This window comes from Rhineura floridana, chromosome 10 (assembly GCF_030035675.1).
Source record: "Rhineura floridana isolate rRhiFlo1 chromosome 10, rRhiFlo1.hap2, whole genome shotgun sequence".
NCBI classification, from domain to species: domain Eukaryota; kingdom Metazoa; phylum Chordata; class Lepidosauria; order Squamata; family Rhineuridae; genus Rhineura; species Rhineura floridana.
Genome location: NC_084489.1, coordinates 32,363,330 through 32,386,522, shown reverse-complemented (window position 1 = coordinate 32,386,522; position 23,193 = coordinate 32,363,330). Strand labels below are relative to the sequence as shown.

Genomic DNA, 23,193 nt, shown 5'->3' with positions numbered 1-23,193 from the left:
TCAATGATTCGAAACACACAAGCAAGTCTACATCAGAATGGTTGAGGAAAAAGAAATGTAAAGTTTTGGAATGGCCTAGTCAATATCCAGACCTAAACCCCATTGAGATGTTGTGGCAGGACCTGCAAGGAGCAGTTCATGCTCAAAAGCCCACAAATGCCACTGAGTTAAAGCAGTTCTGCATGGAGGAGTGGGTCAAAATTCCACCACAGCACTGTGAGAGACTGATCAGGAACCACAGGAAGTGTTTGGTTGCAGTCATTGCTGCTAAAGGTGGTATAACCAGGTTTTGAGTCTAAGGGGGCAATTACTTTTTCACATGGGGGCACTGGGTGTTGCTTAATTTTCTTTAATAAATAAATAAGTATCAAAATGTTGTGTTGTTTGTTCACTCAGCTTCCCTTTTCTCTAATATTAGGTTTTGGTTCAAAATCTGACAATATTCAGTGTCAAAAATATGCCACAACGCAGAAAATCAGACAGGGGGAAATACTTTTTCATGGTATTGTACCTTTATAAATATTTTTAATGTGGATAAAAATGTACTACACTCAAAACAAGCATAGCTTTACACTGGATATTTAGTCCTATTTCCAAATTGTACTTTGACATGTATTATATGAGCTCTCAAGAATCTGAGACTCTATTCCCAGTATATAATATAGTCAGCAATGAAGAATCAGCACTATGGATGTTTGCACAGCATTTGGTTCATACAACTTCCAGTAAGCTCAACATATACAAGCAAGCTGAACTGTAGCATTGGTCACAAAGAAGTTGTTCTTCACTGGAAGCCTTTATGTGCAGAATAGTCACAATGCGAATCCAGTGATTTGCTTTGTGTCATCACAAATTACCCAAAAAGATGAGCTGTAGCATAGTAACAAAAGGACAGATAGGAGTCGCTGCACATGAAGGGCTTGCAGTGTAGCTTATCTAGCATGTTGTAGTTTGATTTTATTATAGTTCATGTGAATCAATCAAGATCGGATATGCCATTTGGTAAGAACAGAGGTTGCTGTAGCTTTCCTATGTTTCAGATCATAGATGATATCTCAACTATGCCTACACTGCTGGTACAGATAAATAAATAAATTGATTACAGTTTCTCTCAATTTCTCATTTTTCCAGTCTTAAATTCAATTCTCCACATTTTCACATCAGTTTGTGATTTATTTATTTTTAATGAAAAGTCATCAGGATTATAGACCAAATATTTCCTTATATACATATTTGTATGCAATTTTGCCCAATATAAAATTTCCCCTAATACAGTGGTTCCCAACTTGGGGGCTGACCCCCAGGGAGGCTGCGGAGAAATCCAGAGGGGGCTGCAAACAGTAAAGAAATAAATTTTTTAAAAGTCCCCACTCCCAGGACACCGTCTGCTTCCCACTGCCGCTGCAGATGACACCTCCCACTTGCTCCAAATGAGAAGGGCCTTTGCTGAAGCGGCAGAGTGTCTTTCAGGCACACCAAGGGCAGGCATCTGCCTATAAAATACATAGCAGATGCCAAAGCAGGCTGAGGGTGGAGATATGAGGAAGAAGAGGGGATTACTATCACCGACTCCCGTCTCCTCGCACTGCCGCTGCTGACAACACCCTTACTCAGAACGAGAGGAGAGGGCTTTTTGTTAAGCAAAAAGAAGCAAGACTGTAAGAAAAGACTGCTTTCCCCCTTCCTTTCTGGCAGCCAGCCTGCCTCCCTGGGAGGAGGGGGGTCACAACATTTTTTTAGCTTATAAAGCGGGTCCTGTACTCATAAAGGTTGGGAACCACTGCCCTAATATAATAAATTTTTGTATGTTATTTTCACTAATATATACATTTGTATGCACATTTTGCCCTAATATATGTATTTCTCTATACATTACATGGGTGGAAAACTGCGCTGCAAAATTCAAAGTCGTGCAAATTTTGAAGGATGGCTCTGTTGTTTTGGAAAGTGCAAATTAGATAGATTTACCATTAAATGTGAACTGAATTCCATGTCTACCCATCCTAAATTGCTGGACAACTCACTGAAGGACTACTATGATAAACAATGACTAAATGAAGCTGGGTATCTGTGCCAATAATATTATTTTAATTACGGTGAAGTATAAAACACACAATAAACTGTCTTTTTACATACTGTGAATTTTAAATACCATTGTTTCAATTAAGTCTTGCAAAAAAATGTCTTTGAACCAGAGCTTGGAAAAGTTACTTTTTTGAACTACAACTCCCATCAGCCCCAGCCAGCATGGGAGTTGTAGTTCAAAAAAGTAACTTTTCCAAGCTCTGCTTTGAACTTTACAGTGAATCCTGGGTATCACAGCTAAAATCTGAAGTGGCACCGCTGCTCTTGAACAGCATTGATGATAATGGATGGTCAGCAAAAGAGATTAATGTTTTCAGAATACTAGCATGGAGATACTGCTGTTCATTCTGATAAAGATAAAACAGCAGCAGAAGAAATCCAAAGTAAGAACAACTAATAAGAATATGAGAATTTTAACATTTATCCTAATGGTGTCCTTCTCTATCTTCAGTAAACTAAAGGTATCTTTTTCTATCTTCACCCTCCCCTGGTCAGTTCAGACAGATCTGAATAGTTATTTTCAAAGCCCAAAATACTACTGGAAGAACTTAATTGAAATAACAACAAATCCTCTCTGCACTGCAATCACATTTTGCAACAGATGTACACGAGGCACAATTCAGTATACGTCAGGGACCCTTAAACCTTTTCATTTCCATTGGTTTAAAATCCCCTAAATCTGCATTGGATTATTGTCCTTTACTGCACTGGATTATTGCCCAACATAAAGGGAGTAACATGTAGGACATCCACCAGCAAAGCATTACTTCCAAGCAGAGCTTGGAAAAGTTACTTTTTTGAACTACAACTCCCATCAGCCCAATCCAGTGGCCATGCTGGCTGGGGCTGATGGGAGTTGTAGTTCAAAAAAGTACAACAACAACAACAACTTTATTGCATCATAGCCATAAGCCTTTTGCAAATACATATAGAGATACGAACATTATATTAAAAAAAAAAAGGGTGTCCTATGGATCTGTTAACCTATGGATAAAAATCTCTCTCAGTTTTTGTGCGGCTATCGCAAAGTTTGCAACTGCGAGAGAGACTAACCTAGAATATTCCAATAAAAGTATATTGACCTTAACCTCATCAGGATAAGATGCTATTGGTTCTAAAAATGATTTAAATTTTTTTTGCCTAGGTTGTTCATAAAGAGGACAATGAAGCAAATAATGATCAATCTCATCAACTGCCATGCAGCCATATGAACAATGTCGTTGAGCCAAAGGGATGCCTTTATACCTGCCATCTAGAAAGGCTGTGGGCATAACTTGAAATCGAAGAGCTGTAAAAGCTCTTCTGATTTTAGCTCTGTCTAGAGTGTCAAGATAATTAGACATGTAGTGATTTAATTTAAAGGATGGGTACCAACGTGAAAAGGAAGCCATCATAATGTAAGCTCGATCTTGGCCTGCATCATTTTCGAAGACTAAATTTCGAAGGGCTATTCTATTAAAACCCAGCACTTTGGATTGAGAAAGATCGTATTTTGCAAGTACCTTCAAGCAATCCGAAGCCCAACCCTCCGATTGCATTTGTTCTAGCCAGCATTGTTTAACCAGAGCTGCCTCCTCCATTTTAGAGATTCTCTGCCAGAGTCTTAGATTGGCCAAATCAATACGAGCAGCAATCGATGGTAATCCCAGCTCGGCTCTTAAATGTGCTGCTGGCGTCCCCGGTGGTAAGCCTAAAACTAGTCTCATGAACGCATTTTGAGTAGGCTCAAGTTGGTACCTGACAGAGAGGCCCCACAGTTCTGAGCCATATAGAATCTTTGGTATTATTTTGGATTTAAGAATTTTAATCATGGGTGGTACAAGTTGGCCTCCTTGCGAAAAATAAAACCTTCTGGTTAGGCCTAAGATTTGGGTACCGGCTAGTGATGTGGCTTTAATTTGCGTTGCCCAGGAAAGTCTGTTGGACAGGTGGATTCTGAGATATTTAAAAGATACAACCTGTTCAATTGGGGGCCCATTTAATATCCAGGTGTTCTTAACTCTGGAGAATTTGCCACAAACCATTATTTTAGATTTATTATGGTTGATCTTAAGTTTATGTGTTCGGCAGAATTCATTTAATTTACGGAGCATTCGTCTGAGGCCGATTTTATTCAACGAGCATATGGCCACGTCGTCCACATATAAAAGGATGGGAACCTTTTTATTTCCTACTGAGGGGGGAAAGAAGGAGGGCGAAGATACTGCCTCAACTAAGTCATTTATAAAGAAGTTAAACAAAAAGGGGGCCAGAAGGCACCCCTGTTTTACTCCCCTAGCAACTGGAATTTTAGTGGAGAGGGCGCCATTATTACCTAGGCGCACTTGGATGTTATTTGATTGATATAACGCCCTGATCAGCCAAAACAATCTGCGATCAATATTCGATTGGGTGAGCTTTTGCCAGAGGAGTCCTCTGTCCACTGAGTCGAATGCTGCGGAGAAATCAATGAATGCTATATATAAGGATGGCCAGATTTTTTTCTTTGTTTTCCTTATTAGGTGATGCAGAATAAAGGCCTGGTCGATTGTGTTCCGATTTGTTCTAAAGCCAGCTTGTTCCTCGTGTATGATTAAATTAGTTTGGTCCCAATCATTTAATTTATTTAGGAGAAAACGGCTATAAATCTTCGCTGATACATCTAGGAGACTGATCGGCCGATAATTTGTTGGATTTGAGGGGTCCCCTTTTTTAAAAATCGGAACCACAATGCTAGTGTGCCATCCCCTCGGGATACAGCCTGTATTATTTATGTTGGTAAAAAGGGCCGCAAGAAGAGGGGCCCACCAGGATAGGTCCTGAAGCAGGAAATCAGGTGGTATCATGTCCTCTCCAGGAGCTCTCCAGGAGCACTAGCCTCTCTATCTCATCAGAAGTAATTGAAGGCCATAACGGGATGTCTTCTAGCTCTTTCGATATGTCCACAGTTTTAGTGGATAACGAGCTTCCGAAGATTAAACTAAAATGTGCTAGCCATTCCTCATGCATAATAGGGGGCAAGGTTGTATAGCTTTTTGGATTGAATTTCCCTTGTAAAAGACTCCAAAATTCTTTCTCGTTTCCCAGACGGGCCGCATTATCCAAAGACCTCCAGTTTGCTTGATAAAAGGCAAGTCTTTTGGCTTTTAAAAGGGATTTATAAGCTCTCCTCTGTACTATCAGCTGGTGGAAATTATCAATTCGATTAGAAGCTCTAAAAATTTTAATTTGTCTAATTAGCTGTTTCTTTGAAAACCTGCATTCATTATCAAACCACGATTTGGGTTGGAATGCAGCCGTAGTCATAGTTATAGCTGCAATTCTAGGACAGAGTTCATCAAGTAATAGATCATATGTTCTAATAGAGTTCTGAGGGTTTGTTATAGCTATCTGTTGTAAATAAGGAAATGGGTCTGTTAACAGTAAGGAGTGGGCCTTATTCCCTATCGCTTGTGTCCATTTACGTCGTTTATACTTGCGCATAGAATCTATAATGGTTATTTTTTTTAAGTTAGCTCTGCTTTTAGCAGAAGGTATAAGGGTTAGCCTTAAAGGGAGATGGTCACTTTCAGGTCTCAATAATATATTAAGTTTTTGACACTGTTTATTATATGATTTGTACCCAAAAAATAGTCAACTATACTGGCTCCCTGACTTGCTAAATAAGTAAAAGAGCCTTTAGATATATCTAAAGAGGAGCCATTTAAACAAATCAGGTCAAATTTTTGAATTAGATGCGATAGAGCTAAACCATATCTATTGGTCACATGGTCCTTAATAGAGCTATTGAGTAATAAAGGGTGCCATTGAGGTTCGTTGGGAAAGTCATCATCTGCTGGATTATTTTTTCCCATCCTAGCATTAAAATCTCCTCCTAAGAGAAGCTCATATGTTGGGTAACTAACTTGGAGTTCGTCTAGAAATATTTCTAAAGTCTGCCAAGGGAATCTTGAGACATGGAGTTAAATGGAGAAATGTAATTATTTACGCAAATAAAGATTGGAAAGCCTGGGATTTTCATTCCCACGGCTAAAGAAGTCTCCGGAGTCTTCTCTTTTAGATCAATTATATGGGCCGATAGATGAATATCTACTAATATGGCCAGCCCCCCTCGTCCTCTGCCTTTTCTAGCAATTTTGGTGGCTGGTTTTAGCCAAGTTTTATATCCCTCTAACATAACTGAGTCCTCAGATGTAAGCCATGTTTCTTGCAAGAGGATGATATCAAATAAGTGTAGAAATTGTAATAACGCACTATCAGCTGTCTTACTCTTCCACCCTGCAATATTCCAGGAAATTATGGATAGGGAGGAGTTCGGCCCAGAGGTGTTTAAGATTTTAAATCCAACTGAAGGACTAATGTTATTGAAAGGCCTCACTGAGTTAACTAGAGGAGTACATTGAAGTCAAGGACATGGGGTAATAACATTAATTTCAGGGGTAAGTACACTGACATTCGAAGTGACTCTAAATGCTTGAGTTAACTTGCAGGGGGAAATAACTTCTTTTCTCCATGAGCTATATGGGGATCCCAGTTCTTCTGGATGTAACCTACGCATCTCAAGCCAGGTAGCTGGAGAGATTGGCTTCCCTGTGCTCGAGGATTCTTCTTGGAGTTTAGGATTAGATAAACTCAATTTTCTATCATAGGTCAGTTCTCCTTTGTTTTTACACGAGGCACAATTCAGTATACGTCAGGGACCCTTAAACCTTTTCATTTCCATTGGTTTAAAATCCCCTAAATCTGCATTGGATTATTGTCCTTTACTGCACTGGATTATTGCCCAACATAAAGGGAGTAACATGTAGGACAACCACCAGCAAAGCATTACTTCCAAGCAGAGCTTGGAAAAGTTACTTTTTTGAACTACAACTCCCATCAGCCCAATCCAGTGGCCATGCTGGCTGGGGCTGATGGGAGTTGTAGTTCAAAAAAGTATCTTTTCCAAGCTCTGCTTCCAAGTGTGTTTCAGACATGTTTCAGAGACTTTAGGGATGAGCATATCAACTTCACATTTTAAATATATAGTCCATGGATGGGAAACCTTTAGCCCTTCAGATGTTGTTGGAGTCCACTTTCCATCAGCTACATCTGGCATTGCCAATGGTCAGGGACAATGCAAGCTGTAGTTCAACAACAGTTGGAAGACCACAGGGCTCCCGTCCCTGGTATAGGTCAGAAACACAGCTGCCACATAAAGTGTGAATCAGCTCTGAGAACTGGCAAGTGTTTGATCTTCGGAATTTATTGTAAAGATACAATCCCACATGCAACATACATTACTCTTATTGACTTCAATAAGAATTTCCAGCCTTAGTCCAGGATTGCTCATTAAATATATAGGATATTACTTTTTTTAGTTCTAGTCTAAAATGATTCTCCTCCCCATTTCATGGGCCCATGAACTGACCACCAAATTGTAGGGCCCTTTGGGGGTGGGAAGAATATTAGGGGTGTGGACAATGCTATGTGTTCCTCCAGCCCATGTTTGGCTGGTTGCTGCATTTTTTCTTGACCCAGAAACCTCAGGTCATGTCTGCACCATATATTTATAATGGATTAACAATCAATCCCTCTTCCCGGGGAACTCTGGGAATTGTAGCTCTGGGAGAGAAAAAGAAGCCTCCTAACAACCCTCAGCACACTTAACAAACTAAGTTCCCAGGATATTTTTTTTGGGGGGGGGAGCCATGACTTTTAATAGTGCTTTAAATGTATGGGGTGGATGTGGCCTCAGACAGATAGAGCATCTGAAGGGAAAAAATGGTAGACACCAGCCAAGTAGAAGCAAAAGGAGCACTGGTAAATATTGCCCTCCCTTGCACCTGCACCCACATTTGAAAGAAGAAAGGCAGCTATGTTCCTCTTGCCATTATCCTCCACTGCCAATTTTGAGAACTTTCTGTTTGGCTCTACATGCGGAGGAAAAAAATGAACTGAGATGAAGTAGTCAGATAGTTTTTACAGCCCAAGGTTAGGGTCATCCAGTTTCAGACTGTAATTTCTAGCACTTATTACCAGAGTTTGCAATTATGCATTAGGAAAGGTATGGTAATGTTTCAAAATGTATAGCACATGCCTATAAAACAGAAGCCATCACATATCCAACTGCACAAAGAAGTGTTGGATTGTTCTCAAATTAGTCGTATTTGCTATATAAACGAAAGCCATTCTTTGCTATTTGATTAGGCTTCCTAATGCGGACTCTCAAGATGCAGTAGTTGGATATTCTGTAGGGCTTCTGTATTACACTGATATGAATGCCTGATATTCATTTGCGATCTTTACATGTAGAAATTTCTACCATTTCCCCATTTTCATTATTTTCCAGCTGTCAATATAAGGAAAGCAAGGAAATGTGCCAATGTATTATGCACTCAAGAAAACATCTATCAGAAATGTTATATTGGGGTGGTGAGCCACTGCCCTCTACGTCATGTCCAATACTTTTTTTATTTGCCCCCCCGATCCGTACCACATTTGTCTGTGCTGCTGAAGAGAACCTGCCTAGGCACTGAGGCTTGTTTACTGCCACTCTGAATGGAAGATAACCTCCACCTGGGCCAAGACATCTACCTCTTCCTTCATTTCCTCCACAATTGACAGATCCCATCTGTCCCATTGGAACTTGCCAGGCAGCATGTTCATGATGGACAGTGGGGCTGGGAAGTGCCTCCCTCAATGGTCAGCATGAACAGAGCACACTGACAGAGGTGGGAAGGTGTCAGCACCATCCCTTCTCTGTCAAAATGCTGTGCTTATTTTGGCTTCAAGAGGCTTTGATATTTATGAGGTCTAATTCTTTTATGGGGTTGAGCAGACTTGTGCTTGAACTTTTCTGATCACCTTTTTTCCATTGTGGAAGTAAGGCAGCATTCACACCATTTTCAGGTAATTTCACCAAGGCATTAATCAGACTCAGATCCACTGTGAGAACAGGATGCTGGACTAGATGGGCCACTGGCCTGATCCAGCAGGCTCTTCTTATGTTCTTATGTTCTTCAGTGCCTACATATGATGCCCTGGGGCAAAGACTAACCCAATCTTACATTTAAAAGCTGTTGGGATCCAAAGACTGCTTCGAGTCTTTCAAGGCTGGCTGAGATCTAAAGAGCTGTTCAAACTCATACAAGTTGCTTGCACTAACCCTCTGGACTTGTTGACTCATTTTTTTTCTTTGAACGGTGACACCTCTTGCCCATATTACCAGCAGTGTTTGAAACTTGCCTCGACATCAAAAACAGAAGGCTATGTAGTACTGGACAGTGTTTTTCATGGAAAACAAGTCTAAAACTTTCCTTGAGCTCATAGTAACATAAAAACCACCCATCTAACCCAACATTCTGTTCCCACAGTGGCCAACCAGATGTCTATGGAAAGCCTACAAGCAGTAAATGAGTGAATAGCACTCTTCTGATCATTACCCCGAGCAAGTAATATGCAAATGTATACTGCCTCTGATACTGGAGGTAATATAGCCATAATGACAAGTAGCCACTGATAGCCTGATTTTCCATGGATTTGTCTAATCTCTCTTTAAGGCTATACATTATGGTGGTAAATTCTAAAGTATAAATTCTATGCACTGCATGAGATAGTATTACCCTTTGTCTGTCCTGATTCACCAAACTAATTCCACTGTTCTTTGGGTCCTGGACTAAATTAATTATAGAAGCCACCAGTCTAGTCTGGAAAACTGACAAAACACTGTATTTTATGCCTCAGTTACTCAAGCACGTCTGACATCCAGGCTGGACTACAGTAATGCACTCTACATCAGGCTGCCTTTAAAGACAACTTCAGCTGGTGCAGAATGTGGCCATCTGTGTATTGGAGCAGTGGCAGCTGATGCCCTCTAAAACTGGTGGGGCTTCTATGAGGTCACAGGGGCAGGGCCAACGAGGTCACACGGGCATGGCCAAGGCCTGGTTTTCTTCCTATCCTCCTACACTGAAAGATTCTGTTGATGCTTAAACATTGCAGTTTTACAAATAGAACCTAAAGAAACTGAAAAGTGCCTTACTTTGGTTTAGAGGGGTCCACAAAAGACAATAAAATTATCAATAAAACAAAATGAGCATTTATATATCTATAAACAAAATGGTTAGAGCATTAGACTAGGACCTGGAAGATTCCCACTCAGACATGACCAACACTAGAAACAAACAACTCTCTTCTTCTGCCTGCCTACACACAAACACAGAGAACACAGTGACCACTCTTTTCTTTCAAGCTACATCTGCTTAGCAAAAAGCAAGGGAATAGCAACACAAACTCAGAGAGGAGCCAGTGCAGATTGCAAATGCATGCATCTGATTGGTTCAGACTGAAATACATTGGGGAGGATCTTCATAGTCCTGCCCTAATGCTATGGAACTTCCAGTGCATTTCTAAGGGACTCCTCCTGATTAGTTAGAGCTTATTCTGTGGGAAATAAAACCAAACTGGAGGTCCTGAAGCTGCAGAGGGGACCCCTGCCCTCCCTAAGCCACTTCTACTAGAATTTTACCCCTGGAGACACGGGTGAGACCATAGCAATGATTGTGATTGGCTGTGTTATCCAGAGATTATTGACCAGAACAGAAGAAGGACAGAAACAAGTCCAGAGTGTCTCTAAATGTGAGGTACTGTGTTGAATATTAATGTAAGGAACAGAACAGAAAAAGGGCACTGGGCTATAGGTTTGGAAATTTAGGGTGGTTACAGTGGGCAGTACCTAGGGTTTCAAGGTCTCTGGTATTCACCCGGAGACTCCAGATTTTGGGGATCCTCTCTGGGTCTCCGGGAGGTGAGTCACCTTAATCACTGGTCTCTCAGCTTTCATTTTTAAACAAAAATAAAATAAAAAAGTTTATAGGTTCACAAGATATAAACCAAAACGTCAGGGCCCCCACAGCAACTTTTGTTAAATGAGCTCATATCTGGCTGCTCTAACCCTACCTTTTCAGGTTTGTAGCCAATAAGTGAAGTCAGGATTGTGATTGACAAGGGATTTCTGGGCATCCAGGCAGTTACTAGACCCCATCGCAAGGCCAGAAAACTGCTATTTTTTCCTGCTTATCTGAAAATCTCATAAATTGAGAAAGTATAGTTGCCAGGCCTGGCCTCCAAGAGGTCTTCTGTATCTTTAAAAGTTGTGCAGGGGGGAGGGAGAATTCCACCTTGTGGTTTTTTCCATTACAGAGTTACAAGAACACCTGCACTTGGCTGACTTTTTCTTCTCCTAAAGATACAGGATCAGTCTCAGGCCAAGAACCTGGCAACCCTATCTTGAACAGAAATGAGAAACTGTAAGAGCCAATGTGGTATAGTGGTTAGAGCAGCCTTTCCCAACCAGTGTGCCTCCAGATGTTGTTGGACCACAACTCCCATCAGCCTCAGCCAGCATTGCCAATGGGAGGCTGATGGGAGTTGTGGTTCAACAACATCTGGAGGCACACTGGTTGGGAAAGGCTGGGTTAGAGTGTTGAAGTACGACCTGGGAGACCAAGGTTCAAATCCCCACACAGCCATGAAGCTCACTGGGTGACCTTGGGCCAGTCACTACCTCTCATCCTCAGAGGAAGGCAATGGTAAACCACCTCTGAATGCTGCTTACCATGAAAACCCTATTCATAGGGTCGCCATAAGTCAGGGTCGACTTGAAGGCAGTCAATTTCATTTTTTCATTTTCAAGGTTTTTCTGAAAAACATGTTTATAATGCAATCATGCTATAAACAAGTGATTCTCTGTCAACTATTGACACCTACCTGTATCTAGAGAAGTCTGTATTTTATAAAAAATATTGATCTGTGCAGATAATGTTTTAATTTTTTTTGTTCTAATGTTATGTTATGCTGTATTTTATTGTGACTCATTCCGTGATCACTTCATGGCAAATGGTGGGATAAATAAATAAATAAATAGGGTTTTGTTTTCCTTTAACATCTACCTTGAAGGCAAAACTGTTGGTGAACGCTCTGTAACTCATGTCACTCAAGCACTTTTAAAGTGGTACTGCAATATGCACACATTTCAGATTTATGTAAACAGAAGATAAATGAAATTATAAAGCAGACTACTTAAAAGTAACATGAAAGGAATTCTCCAAAGTCATATTGTACATAGTATTATGCCCTTGAATTATCTACTGTGCAATGCTTTTGTAAACTGCAAGTAGGATTTTGGATAGTTTCATATCCAAGAAAGGGTAAGAAAGGGTTCATTAACAATCAAATCTGTGATCCATTCATTTAACTTATTTTCACAGAAACTAAATTTGTAGGGCTCACAAATGGGACATAACATATCTGAAAATCATGTACAGATTGACCTGAAGCCAGTTAGCATTAGGGAATCCTTGGAAATATTTTGATAATTAGGCAAGTATTTACCAGAATTAAGCTTGACTTTGAATGGGATCTCTACCCTCAGTTCTATCATCTGTCAAACTGGAACAGCAATCCTACTATTCATTTAGGTGGAGAGGTGGAGAACTTCTGCTGGAGCAATTGCCACATTAATTGCCCTTCCATTTCAGTGTGGGCAGAGTGGGAGCATAGGATCCCTCAATTTCTGAGGCATGTTGTAGAAACAAAAGGGCTTTGGACATGGCCTGCCCCCAACATGCCCCCGATACGCTTCATTCCTACACTCCTGCTGGTGGAACATCACCTGTGGAATATCAACACCAGTGCAGCTTTCCATTGGCATGCTGGGGGACTTCTACTGGCATCCCTCCAACGTGCCTCCATCTCTGCTGACCGAGTAGCACTCACCTGACTTCATGAGGCCCCTCAGCCAGCTTCCAGCTGAGGTTAGGATTGTGCAATACAGAGTATGGTGTGTACTCATAATTTTAGAGGTGTTTTGTATTTTCTGTTTTTAACAGTTGCTACTTTCCCCTGCAAGTAAGTATCTGGTGTCCTCTGCGTGCCTGGAGTGAAAGATGTTAGACTGACAGGCCTGCGGGAGAGAACTTTTTCAGCTGTGGCCCCCAAGCTCTGGAATACCCTACCCCCAAGACGTTTGCTCTGCTCCCTCCCTGTTGGTTTTCCGGAGACTTCTGAAAACGATCTTGTTCCGGAGAGCCTTTGGGAGGGAGTGAAGGTAGAGCCTGACACTGATTTTATGTCTTCTACATTAAATTTTTCGTTTGTAGTCTCTTTAGTACCAATCCCTATATATATGTATATATAAAATACAATATATTGTATTTTATGTATTTTAATTGTATTTTATGTATTTTAATTTATTTTAATGTTTTTGTGATTTTACTGCTTACAATTTTATTATGTACATGTCTGATTTTATTTTTTTAAGCCACCCTGAGTTCCCTATTATAGGGTAGAAGGGCGGGATAGAAATATTTCAAATAAATAAATATTTTGTTTTTTCTGACACTGTGTATTCTGTTGTTGGCCAGCATATTCATGGAGAACAAGTAAACAGGCAAATCATGAAAGAACCTTGGATTTGTTCTTGCAAATAAGTTTTAAAAAACGTAGAGAAAACTATACTTCAGAAGCATAATAATTTGTTTCACATTTTAGAATATTTATTTATTTATTTATTAGATTTATATCTTGCCCTTCCAGTAGGAATATTTAAAGCACTTTGCATTATCTCAGCAAAATAGAGACAATAGCACTAATTGATTTATTATTTGCTTTGGAACTGAGAGATCTGGATGTTTTGTCTCATGAATCATGACTGGGAGAAGAGCACTAGAATTTATTTATTTATTGAATTTCTTAGTCGCCCATCTGGCTGGCTATCCAGGCACTCTGGGCGATGTACAAAATAAGCATACAGATACAATGAACATTAAAAATCTGGACACAAAGATAATAAAATCTAGCCCACCCCAAAAGCCTGCCTGAAGAGCCAGGTCTTCACGGCCCGGCGGAAACTCATTATAGAGGGGGCATGCAGAGATCATTTGGGAGGGAGTTCCACAGGGTGGAGGCCACAATTGAAAAAGCCCTCATTTACTCATACTCATCTTCTTTCCTCTTTCTGCACACCAACAAACGTGCAGAGCAAAATATGGGGTACAAATATTGGGACTATATCACATCAGACTACAAGCAAGGAGCATGTTCTTCACTTGACATACTACTTTTCTATGCTTCGTGAATTTCATATAGACAAACATTCAAACATATAACCTTCCACCTTCTACCTGCAGTTTTGAAGTATTAAGGTGAAATCCAATGCTGCTGCTCCACTTGTGTGTTGAGTTTTTTTGGCTTTTGATCCAGAAAAAGGTTCCAGAGGGTTAGGGACCCTCCAGAACAGAGGGGAGGTGCAAAGGAACTGTTGAATGTTACCTCCCCTACTCTATTAGTAGATGCTCTGTTGGATGGATTGAAGCATTGGATTTCAACCCTACAGTCCTGGAAGAGATGTACTAGGTGTTTCTTCTGTTTATTTGAATTGGTTTTATGACATATAGATTCACATATCAAAGTGAACATCAAACTACCATTAGGGAAGATAAAACTACCGCCCTGTCATAAAGTCACTTTCAGGAAAGAATGAATGATCAAAGGTATAGATCTCTAGCGCCCTTAGCCTGTAAGCTGCAATTCAAGATTTGTGGATGAGTAAGGACCCAATAGTTCCACGGCTTGCAGTAATGATGGCTCAATCCTATCATTCATTCATTCATTCAAGACACTGGAAGAATGGAAACTGCAGAAAAGAAACCCTAAAAAAGAACATGTGGGCTAATGGGTATCGGATATACATTGTTGTTCTATAACCACAAAGGTAATGTCAAATAATATCATACAGACACCATTACCAAAATAAATAAATAAACTCAAACCCATTATTACATGCATATATATTTTTAAGAAGATATAAATTATCTACTTACATCTGAATTAAATCTCAACTGGCAAATGTTGCACGATATGATTTGCTTTCTTCTGTGAGGAAGAGGAACCCCAAACGTATGATTTATTACAGCTTTTTGAATTGGGTCCATCTGCAACAAAAGGAGGAGAAATAAAAGCTTTTCTATTCTCTTGGAAGTCTGCCAATTCTGCTAACACTGGTTAATGGAATTTACATACTGCCAAAGGGTTGTATCCCACCAAGTTTTACTCAGAGTAGAACCCCCTGAAATTAACAGTCCTACATTAATCATTTCCATTAATTTCAATGAATCTACTCTGAGTATGACTAGCATTGGATGCAACCCAAAATCCTTAACCCCCTTAACAGTGCAATCCTATGTATGTCTACTTAGAAGAAAGTGCCACTGAGTTCAATGGGGCTTTGCTTCCAAATAAGTGTTCATAGGACTGCAGCCAAGATATCACTTTCTATCTATATTGATAAAGCATGTTCTTTCCTTTTTTCTAGCGAAAAACAAAAATTGGGTGCAAGTGATATTAATAGCTCTGAAAGTCCTCACTGGCTACATTTGAGGGAAAAAAAACTTATTGTATTAAACTGCTAGATACTAAAGCAATGTGCTGAACATTCTGACATGTCACACTGTTCTTTCTTAATTTTAGTCAGTCAGTATTTAGGATCTGAAAGTTTTCTCCCTTGCTCAGAGTCAAAGCAGCTGCCTGCACTATTAGCATTTTTTGCATTTTCCTGGCACAGAAAGTGGGATCATTCATCCTTTGTGTGTGTGTGTCTGTAGAAGTCTCAAGCAGGAAGAACAGGGTGAAAGAAATATGCAAGAACAGAAATTAAGATAAAAGACTCCAGGGAAAATAGAAAATAACAAGTAGTGGGATGGATGATTGTGTAAAAAACTCAATGTGCTGTTACTTTCAGATCTTACTTGTTTTATATTTCTGATTCATTAAGTTTTCTCAATGTTTAAATATTTATTATTGAACAATTAGATAAATATTTTGCATTTTATCTGAGAAAAACAAAGTTAGTGTTTTCAGCATTTAAAAGCAGTGCATAGTTTGGAAGGAAGGTAAACACACACATGGACACACATGCTCACACATACATATTTCCATGCAGCCTACCTTCTATAGTGTATGTTTTAGTTTTGGAACTCCATTGCTAAGGGCAACTTTGAAGATATGGCTTTAAATCGTAGGTTACTAGAACTCTAGGCATAGGATAAGAATGACTGATTTTTTAAAAAAAACAATGTTTAATCTGTTAGTTTTTATTTTTTAAAAATCAGATTCTTAAGTGTTTAAATGACTTGGTTTAAAATTAAGGTGACTTCTTTTTTTCTTACCCATAGACACTACAGTGCAGTGTAACTCCACACATTTCTCTCCTAAGAATATAAACACAAAGGGCAGAATCATAACCTAAGAAATTTATTCAACCACATATTATGGGCAGTTGTCTCTCAAAGTTCATGTTGTATGTAAATATTACAGTATTTCCAGTACTGTAATGCTGTTCTAAAGCTCATTAAAAAAAACTGGAAGAGGACCATGTTGTAGGAAAAGTAATGGAAAAGGTGGAGGCAGATAATCTAACATGAAAGCAGAAAGTCATGGAAAAAGATGTCACTACCTATCTTACAGAACTCTTCTCCCCAGAGGACAAAACAGTAGTGCTATGCCAGTCTAAGCATGTAAGGATTGCAATGGCCACAGAAAGTGACACTTGAAAAAAATGAAAACAGAAGAAACACAGGAATGTAGTGGATTAGGAGCACTGTCATCTGGATTCACCAGAACTAAAGGAGAGAGATGTAGGCGAGAACCTCAAATTTGCAGATGGTGAATTAGGAGGAACCATTTGGAGGGGCATGATTCTACTCTTAAAACAGTTTCACAGAGACTTCCTTCCCCCTCCCCTTTTTCAAGTTCATCGTGGCTTTTAAGCCATAAACAAAACCAAAAAGGAAAAAAAAAAGAGAATGTCCTGCTGGCCCATGTTAAGTCTCCTCTCTCCCTCCGCCTGCCCCCCCCAGTGACATAAATTGCTTTACACCAACTATCCCTAGGATCCTTTAGCTCTTTTGGGGGTTTGCCTGAAATGCCCGTCCCAAATAGGGTAAACCTCAAAATTAGGGTTGACAGGTCAGAAGCATCCCAAACCCTGAGATTTCAGGGACGGGACCTAGGGATGTCACAGGGGCAGGTCATACTGATGTCACGGGGGCAGGCCATATTGATGTCATGGGGTGGGCCCAAGTGATGTCACAGGGGTGGGCCCTAGTGATGTCATTAAGCAGGATACCTTAAGTATCAACCACAGTTGCTTGGAGCATACAATTCAAACAAAAACATTTTTCGGATTGGAAATTAAGATAGAAATCTTAGCTAAAAGATAGAGCCTGAGTAGGGAACAATTAATCTAGCCTACTTGCTTCTCGCAAGAAGGGTTTAAGTGCCCTCAGGCCAGGCAAGTCACTAGAAGACCATTGTAGGAACACAGGAGCCAATTGTTGTGGAGATGTTAGATAGGAGCACTCAGGAGTAAAGATGGATGCCCATGAAGGCTATAATTCTAAACACACTTACCAAGCCCCATAGAACTCAATAGGACTTACTTCTGAGTAGATAGGGTTTCAACTATGCTGTTGGTAAAGCTTAACTAGGGATCATCTGCAGAGATGTCCATATCCAAGCAGAGTTGGCAACTCCTTGGCTGGAAGGGCCTACCCTACCCTTTAACATGGCTGCTCCAAGTTTCTTTACAGATTTGACCCTTCACATCAGAAAGAGTTTTGAGAAATGAGTAAGAAGATTCTCTATCCTTTTCTGTCTACCTCGTGGGCTGCTATAAACTCATGTTGACAGCCAACACAATTCCAGGGAATAATAACTGACAGAGAGAAAACACACATGGTTTGGTCTACCTTCACAGACAGCAGCTTGGGAACAACAACAATTGCATACACACTTCCCAGTATGTGAATTCTCTTTAACCACTATTGGGCAAGAAACAAACTGTCATGCAACCAACAAGGTGCATCATCAGTGGGTTTAAGGGGGTTGAGCTAAGCCCATGGAACCACTGTTGTTACTTCTATGGCAGTAAGGGAGTAGGGTTAAAGGTAAATGAAATGCAAACAGAAAAAGAAAAACAAAAGACAGTGATGATTTCCTACATGCAATACAATACAATACGAACTACAACAAAATTCCTATGAGTAAGGCAGAAAACTTGGCATCCCACAACCAGTCCAGATTCCTAACTAAAAAAATCCTGGCACCCACTCAGCCCCAGTGCTAGCGGGGTGGCCAGATTGGGTACTGTCCGAGAAGGGCCCCTGAAGCCCACAAGGGTCTCTCTTAGGCTGGGAGGGTGGAGCTGCAACATTGGGTCATACACACTTCCCAGTATGTGAATTCTCTTTAACCACTATTGGGCAAGAAACAAACTGTCATGCAACCAACAAGGTGCATCATCAGTGGGTTTAAGGGGGTTGAGCTAAGTGCATGGAGCCACTGTTGTTGCTTCTATGGCTGTAAGGGAGTGAGGTTAAAGGTAAATAAAATGCAAACAGAAAAAGAAAAACAAAAGACAGTGATGATTTCCTAAATGCAATACCATACCAACCACAACAAAATTCCTGTGAGTAATGCAGAAGACTCAGCATCCGACAACCAGTCAGGATTCCTAACCAAAAGCCACAACTAAAAAAATACTGGCAACCAGTCAGCCAAGCTCACAGAAATCCCCATGTAGCACAACCTGACCAGGGGGCTGCAGTTAGTGCAGAATGCTGTGGCACGATTGCTGGCAAGAGTGAGACCCTATCAGCACATAATACTTCTGCTCTGAAATCTGTACTGGTTGCTGATTTGCTACCAGGCCAAGTCCAAGGTGTGATTTCCATGTTACAGGTGCCGCATAATATTTGTTCTGCTCTTGTAAGATATCAATCCTTTAGTGTGGCAGCACCTATGCTTTGGAATTCCCTGCCTATTTACATTAGGCATGTACTTCATTGTACTCATTTTGGCACCTGCTAAAAACATTTTTATTTAGGCAAGCCTACCCAGGCATATAGAAGCTATTATGTTTTTAACAGGCTGCTATAGCATAGTGTGGAGGACAGTTCAAATCCCCGCTCGTGTCTCTTGAGTTTCAAGGGCCAGCTAAAGATCACCCCCACAGGGAGTGGCTCAGGGGTTACGTGCCCTGCCACCTGTGCAGCTGTGGGCAAGCTGCATAGTCCCAAGGAGGCCAATTGCCCCCCAGCTGGCAGTTGCAGACAAGGAAGGGGCTGGCTTCTGCAGCTATGGCAAGCTGAGCAGGCCCTAGCCAGCTGGGGAGGACTAGCCTCAGAGGGAGGCAATGGTAAACCCCCTCTGAATACCGCTTACCATGAAAACCCTATTAATGGGGTAGCCATAAGTCGGGATCGAGTTGAAGGCAGTCCATTTTCCATTTTGCAAGAGCCAGTGTGGTGTAGTGGTTAAGGTATGGGACTACGACCTGGGAGACCAGGGTTCGAATCCCCACATAGCCATGAAGCTCACTGGGTGACCTTGGGCCAGTCACTGCCTCTCAGCCTCATGAAAACCATATTCACAGGGTCGCCATAAGTCGGAATTGACTTGAAGGCAGTACATTTATATTTTGGTTTTATTATTTTGAATGCTTTTAAATACCTGTCTAACTGTTGTTGCCAATAATTTTATTGTTTTAATTACTTCTGTAAACTGCTTTGAGGGTTTTTTTTACAATAAAGTGGTATATAGATGTTGTAGATAAAATGCATAAATACATTTTGGAGTCACTGTGGCCCTTGGGTCTCTTTCCACATTTAGGAACAAAGGAATGTGCCTTATACTAACTCAGGCCATTTGGTGCCATGTAGCTCAGTACTGATGATATGGACTAGCATTGGCTCTCTGTGATTCCTGGCAATAATCTCTTCCAGGATTGAATTTTGAACCTTTGCATGCAAAGTATGTAGCCTACCACTGATCTACACTTCTTCCTATTTAAAAAAGTATCTTTTAAAATTCTTCTTTTCAATTCACTAATGAATGCACAGCATACCTAGGGCAGAAGTACACCATTCATTTAAAGCACATTCAACATACATTTGAAGCACATGAATCCCACCACAGAATGTAGTTTGTTAAGGGTGGTGGAAACTATAAGGGTGAAGGGGAAACTACACTTCCCAGGATTCTTTAGGGGAAGTCATGCACTTTAAATGCAAGTTGGATGTGCTTTAAACGGTATTGTGTGGATCTACTTCATAAACTTTGCTTGCATGTAAATTGTTTTAATTAACTTTTTAAAATGGAAATAGCTACATAGTTTACTGGGTGACCATGGGCTACTCACCATCTCTCAGCCTCATCTGCCCCCCAGGATGAAAAAAACCAGAGGGGAAGAAGGAAGAACACACTTAAAATATAGAGGAAATAATAATGTATAGCCATAGTGTGAAATCAGATACTTATTGAGACATAGTATGAAGATATATTTATATAAGCATCACTGTAAAAGATGTTTATTATTTACACAATCTGTAAAGATATTTGTAGTGCAATCCTATGATTGTTTACTCAGAAACAAGTCTCAGTGTATTCAATCGGACTTACTCAAACAGGGAAGCATGCACAGAACTGCAGCCTCAAGAGATAAAGAACTTCACTCAACCAACCCAAAATTCAAAATCATGCTACTTTAAGCTGTTTTGCAACTGTTTATACTTTTTGTGGTTATTGGATTTTAAAGGGATTTATTTCTTGTTGTGAGCTGCCTTGGTTTCTAATCAGCAATCCTACCTCATAGAGTTGTTGGGAAGACTACACACACTTGAGATATAAAAATACATAGACTCCATATAATAGTTTATTGTCAAAACCAGTTGGTCATTGCGGAACATTTTTATATATAAAAAAATAACATCAGTATTAGTTTCCTACATAATATCCTACCTCACAGGGTTGTTGGAAAGATTCCAGATACACACACTGGAGATGTAAAATGCATATACTGCATATAATAGTCTATTGTCAAAACCAGTTGATCATTGCAGAACATTTTTTTAAAAATGATATTAGTTTCCTACATAATTAAAGCAATGACACCTAAGTTAGCCCTGCCTAACTGCATAAAAAATAGGATTAGAGGGGGAGAGAAAGATTTACAACACAAACACAATCCTTTGCTATGTACACTCAAAAGTCCCATTAAATCACAGCACAATCTTAACCATGTCTACTCAAAAGTGAGTCCTATTGAATTCAATGGGGTTTACTCCAGATATGTGGGATTAGCATTGCAGTTTTACTCCCAGAAAAGTAACATTTTCATGCTGTGAGTTAGACAAATGAACGGCCCTATTCAAAGCCCAGGAAAATTTAAATTTGTTTGACTCCTCATAATTAGAAAAGCATAACACGTTTTAATGGCATTTAGTTTTCCTGCACACGAGAGAGAAAGAGACTTTTGCTATAGCACAAAAAGTATAGCACTTACTCAGTTTATGAGATTTTGAGACAAGCAAGAAAAAAACAACCAATTTTCTGGCCTTGCAATGGGTTCTACCTATTGCCTGGAGATCAACAAATCCCTTGTCAATCACAACCTTGACTTCACTTACTGGCTACAAACCTGAAAGGGCGGGCTTAGAGCAGCCAGCTACGAGCTCATTTAACAGAAGTTGCAGAGGGGCAGTGACTGACGTTTTGGCGTATATCTCTTGAAACAGACCTTCTAGAAACTTTTTTTAAATGAAAGCTAAGGGTCCAAAGATTGGGGTGACACCCAGAGACCTGGAGAGGACCCTAAAAATCCAGTCTCCAGGCAAAAACCGGAGACCTGGCAACCCTACTCCCTGACTTTTGACACCTGAGAGATGTGTTAGGACCTACCCTATTCTCTTGATTGTTATCAGTTTTAACTGATTTTAATATTGTATTAATAAATTCATGCTCTCGTCTAATGCTAACCCTAATTCATGCAAACAATTCAAGTTTCCTGAGTTGTAAATGTTACTGTAGGTCTTTCTTCTTAGGCTGGCAATGATGCATTCAGTGCAGGCATGCTATTACAGATGGCAGGGGTCAAAATAGATGTAAGATTTACAGCAACCAAAGTTCAGATGCCCATGCTTGGGTAAATTCCAGACTAAATTTCAAAAAGCAAGTTATGTATTCTAACAGTATTTATTGTGGTTATTTATTTATAACTATAGCAATGTTCTCAACACAGGTCTTCTTTTTTCTATTTTTGAGCAAACAGGCATTGTAGCTTTGAAATGAGTACTAAGTATTTATACCAGCAGCAACAACCCATCGCCAAGGATTGCTTGTTTTTCCTCATGGGTAGGAAAGCAATTAATCACCACCTCCCCACATGTTGCTGCTACAGTCCACTCAGGAGGCCCCCCTCATACCTGCCACACACACACTTTAAAAAGAAAAAAAAAAACCAAGAGTCTGGATAACACCAAACTATACTGCAGGGTTCTCATATATTACTTTGTCTCTTAGCAACCCCCTCCCCCCAATATTAGTATATTTCAACACTGGATTACTTTGCAGGGCTGATGTAGGAACACTTTCACAAGTAGTAGACATGCAAAGAACTCCACTATAAGTGTTAAAAAACCTATTGCCCTCTATAGCTGAATGGAATAATAATAATAATAATAAATTCACTACACTTTTGTATTGTTTAGATAACTAAAATGTATCCTAGATGAATATTGCTGTGCGGTATATCCTATATTGTTATCCAAAGATCTCCAAGCGAATTACAACATTGTTTAAAACATATTAAATGTATTATAACAGAAAACAGAAAAACAATCCCCATCAAGTTTGATGATTGCCAAGTTTAATTATATTGTGTATGAATGAAGTAAAGGTTACTTTATAGCTGCTGCATGGACACTGCAGGGTACTAAAAGAGCAGGAGGGATCAAAAGCATGTTCCTTCATCCAAAGATTCCAAAGCCAACATTCCACTACACATCTTGGTTCTGCAAAAAGCCTAGAGGTCATTTCACCTTAGGCCTCCCTCAAATTTGATTTCCCTGATCAAATTTAAATTTAATATTTTCTGCCTGTAGCAGGTCAGCATCCCATCAGGTTCGCAAAATCTTTTTGTTTACCATTAGATAGTTGCATAATTTCTGATCTTTTTTCAATTGATTTTTAATGACACATTTAATAAATAAAGGGGGGAAAGAAAACAGAAAGAAAAAAAAGGGGGGAAACCTC

The 23,193-nt window shown here is 40.0% G+C and overlaps 1 protein-coding gene across 5 annotated transcripts in view; it reads right to left on the bottom strand.

Annotated features, from left to right (window-relative positions):
- Positions 1-23,193, bottom strand: part of ZNF385D (zinc finger protein 385D) — a 708,505-nt gene that overhangs the window by 127,502 nt on the left and 557,810 nt on the right. For 4 of the 5 annotated variants that reach the window (XM_061586269.1, XM_061586272.1, XM_061586270.1 and 1 more), the window contains one exon: positions 14,928-15,038. The exons of the other annotated variant lie outside the window; for it this stretch is intronic. In XM_061586269.1, the coding sequence (XP_061442253.1) occupies positions 14,928-15,038 (111 nt within the window). The remainder of the gene's footprint in view (positions 1-14,927; positions 15,039-23,193) is intronic. 5 annotated transcript variants of the gene reach the window in all.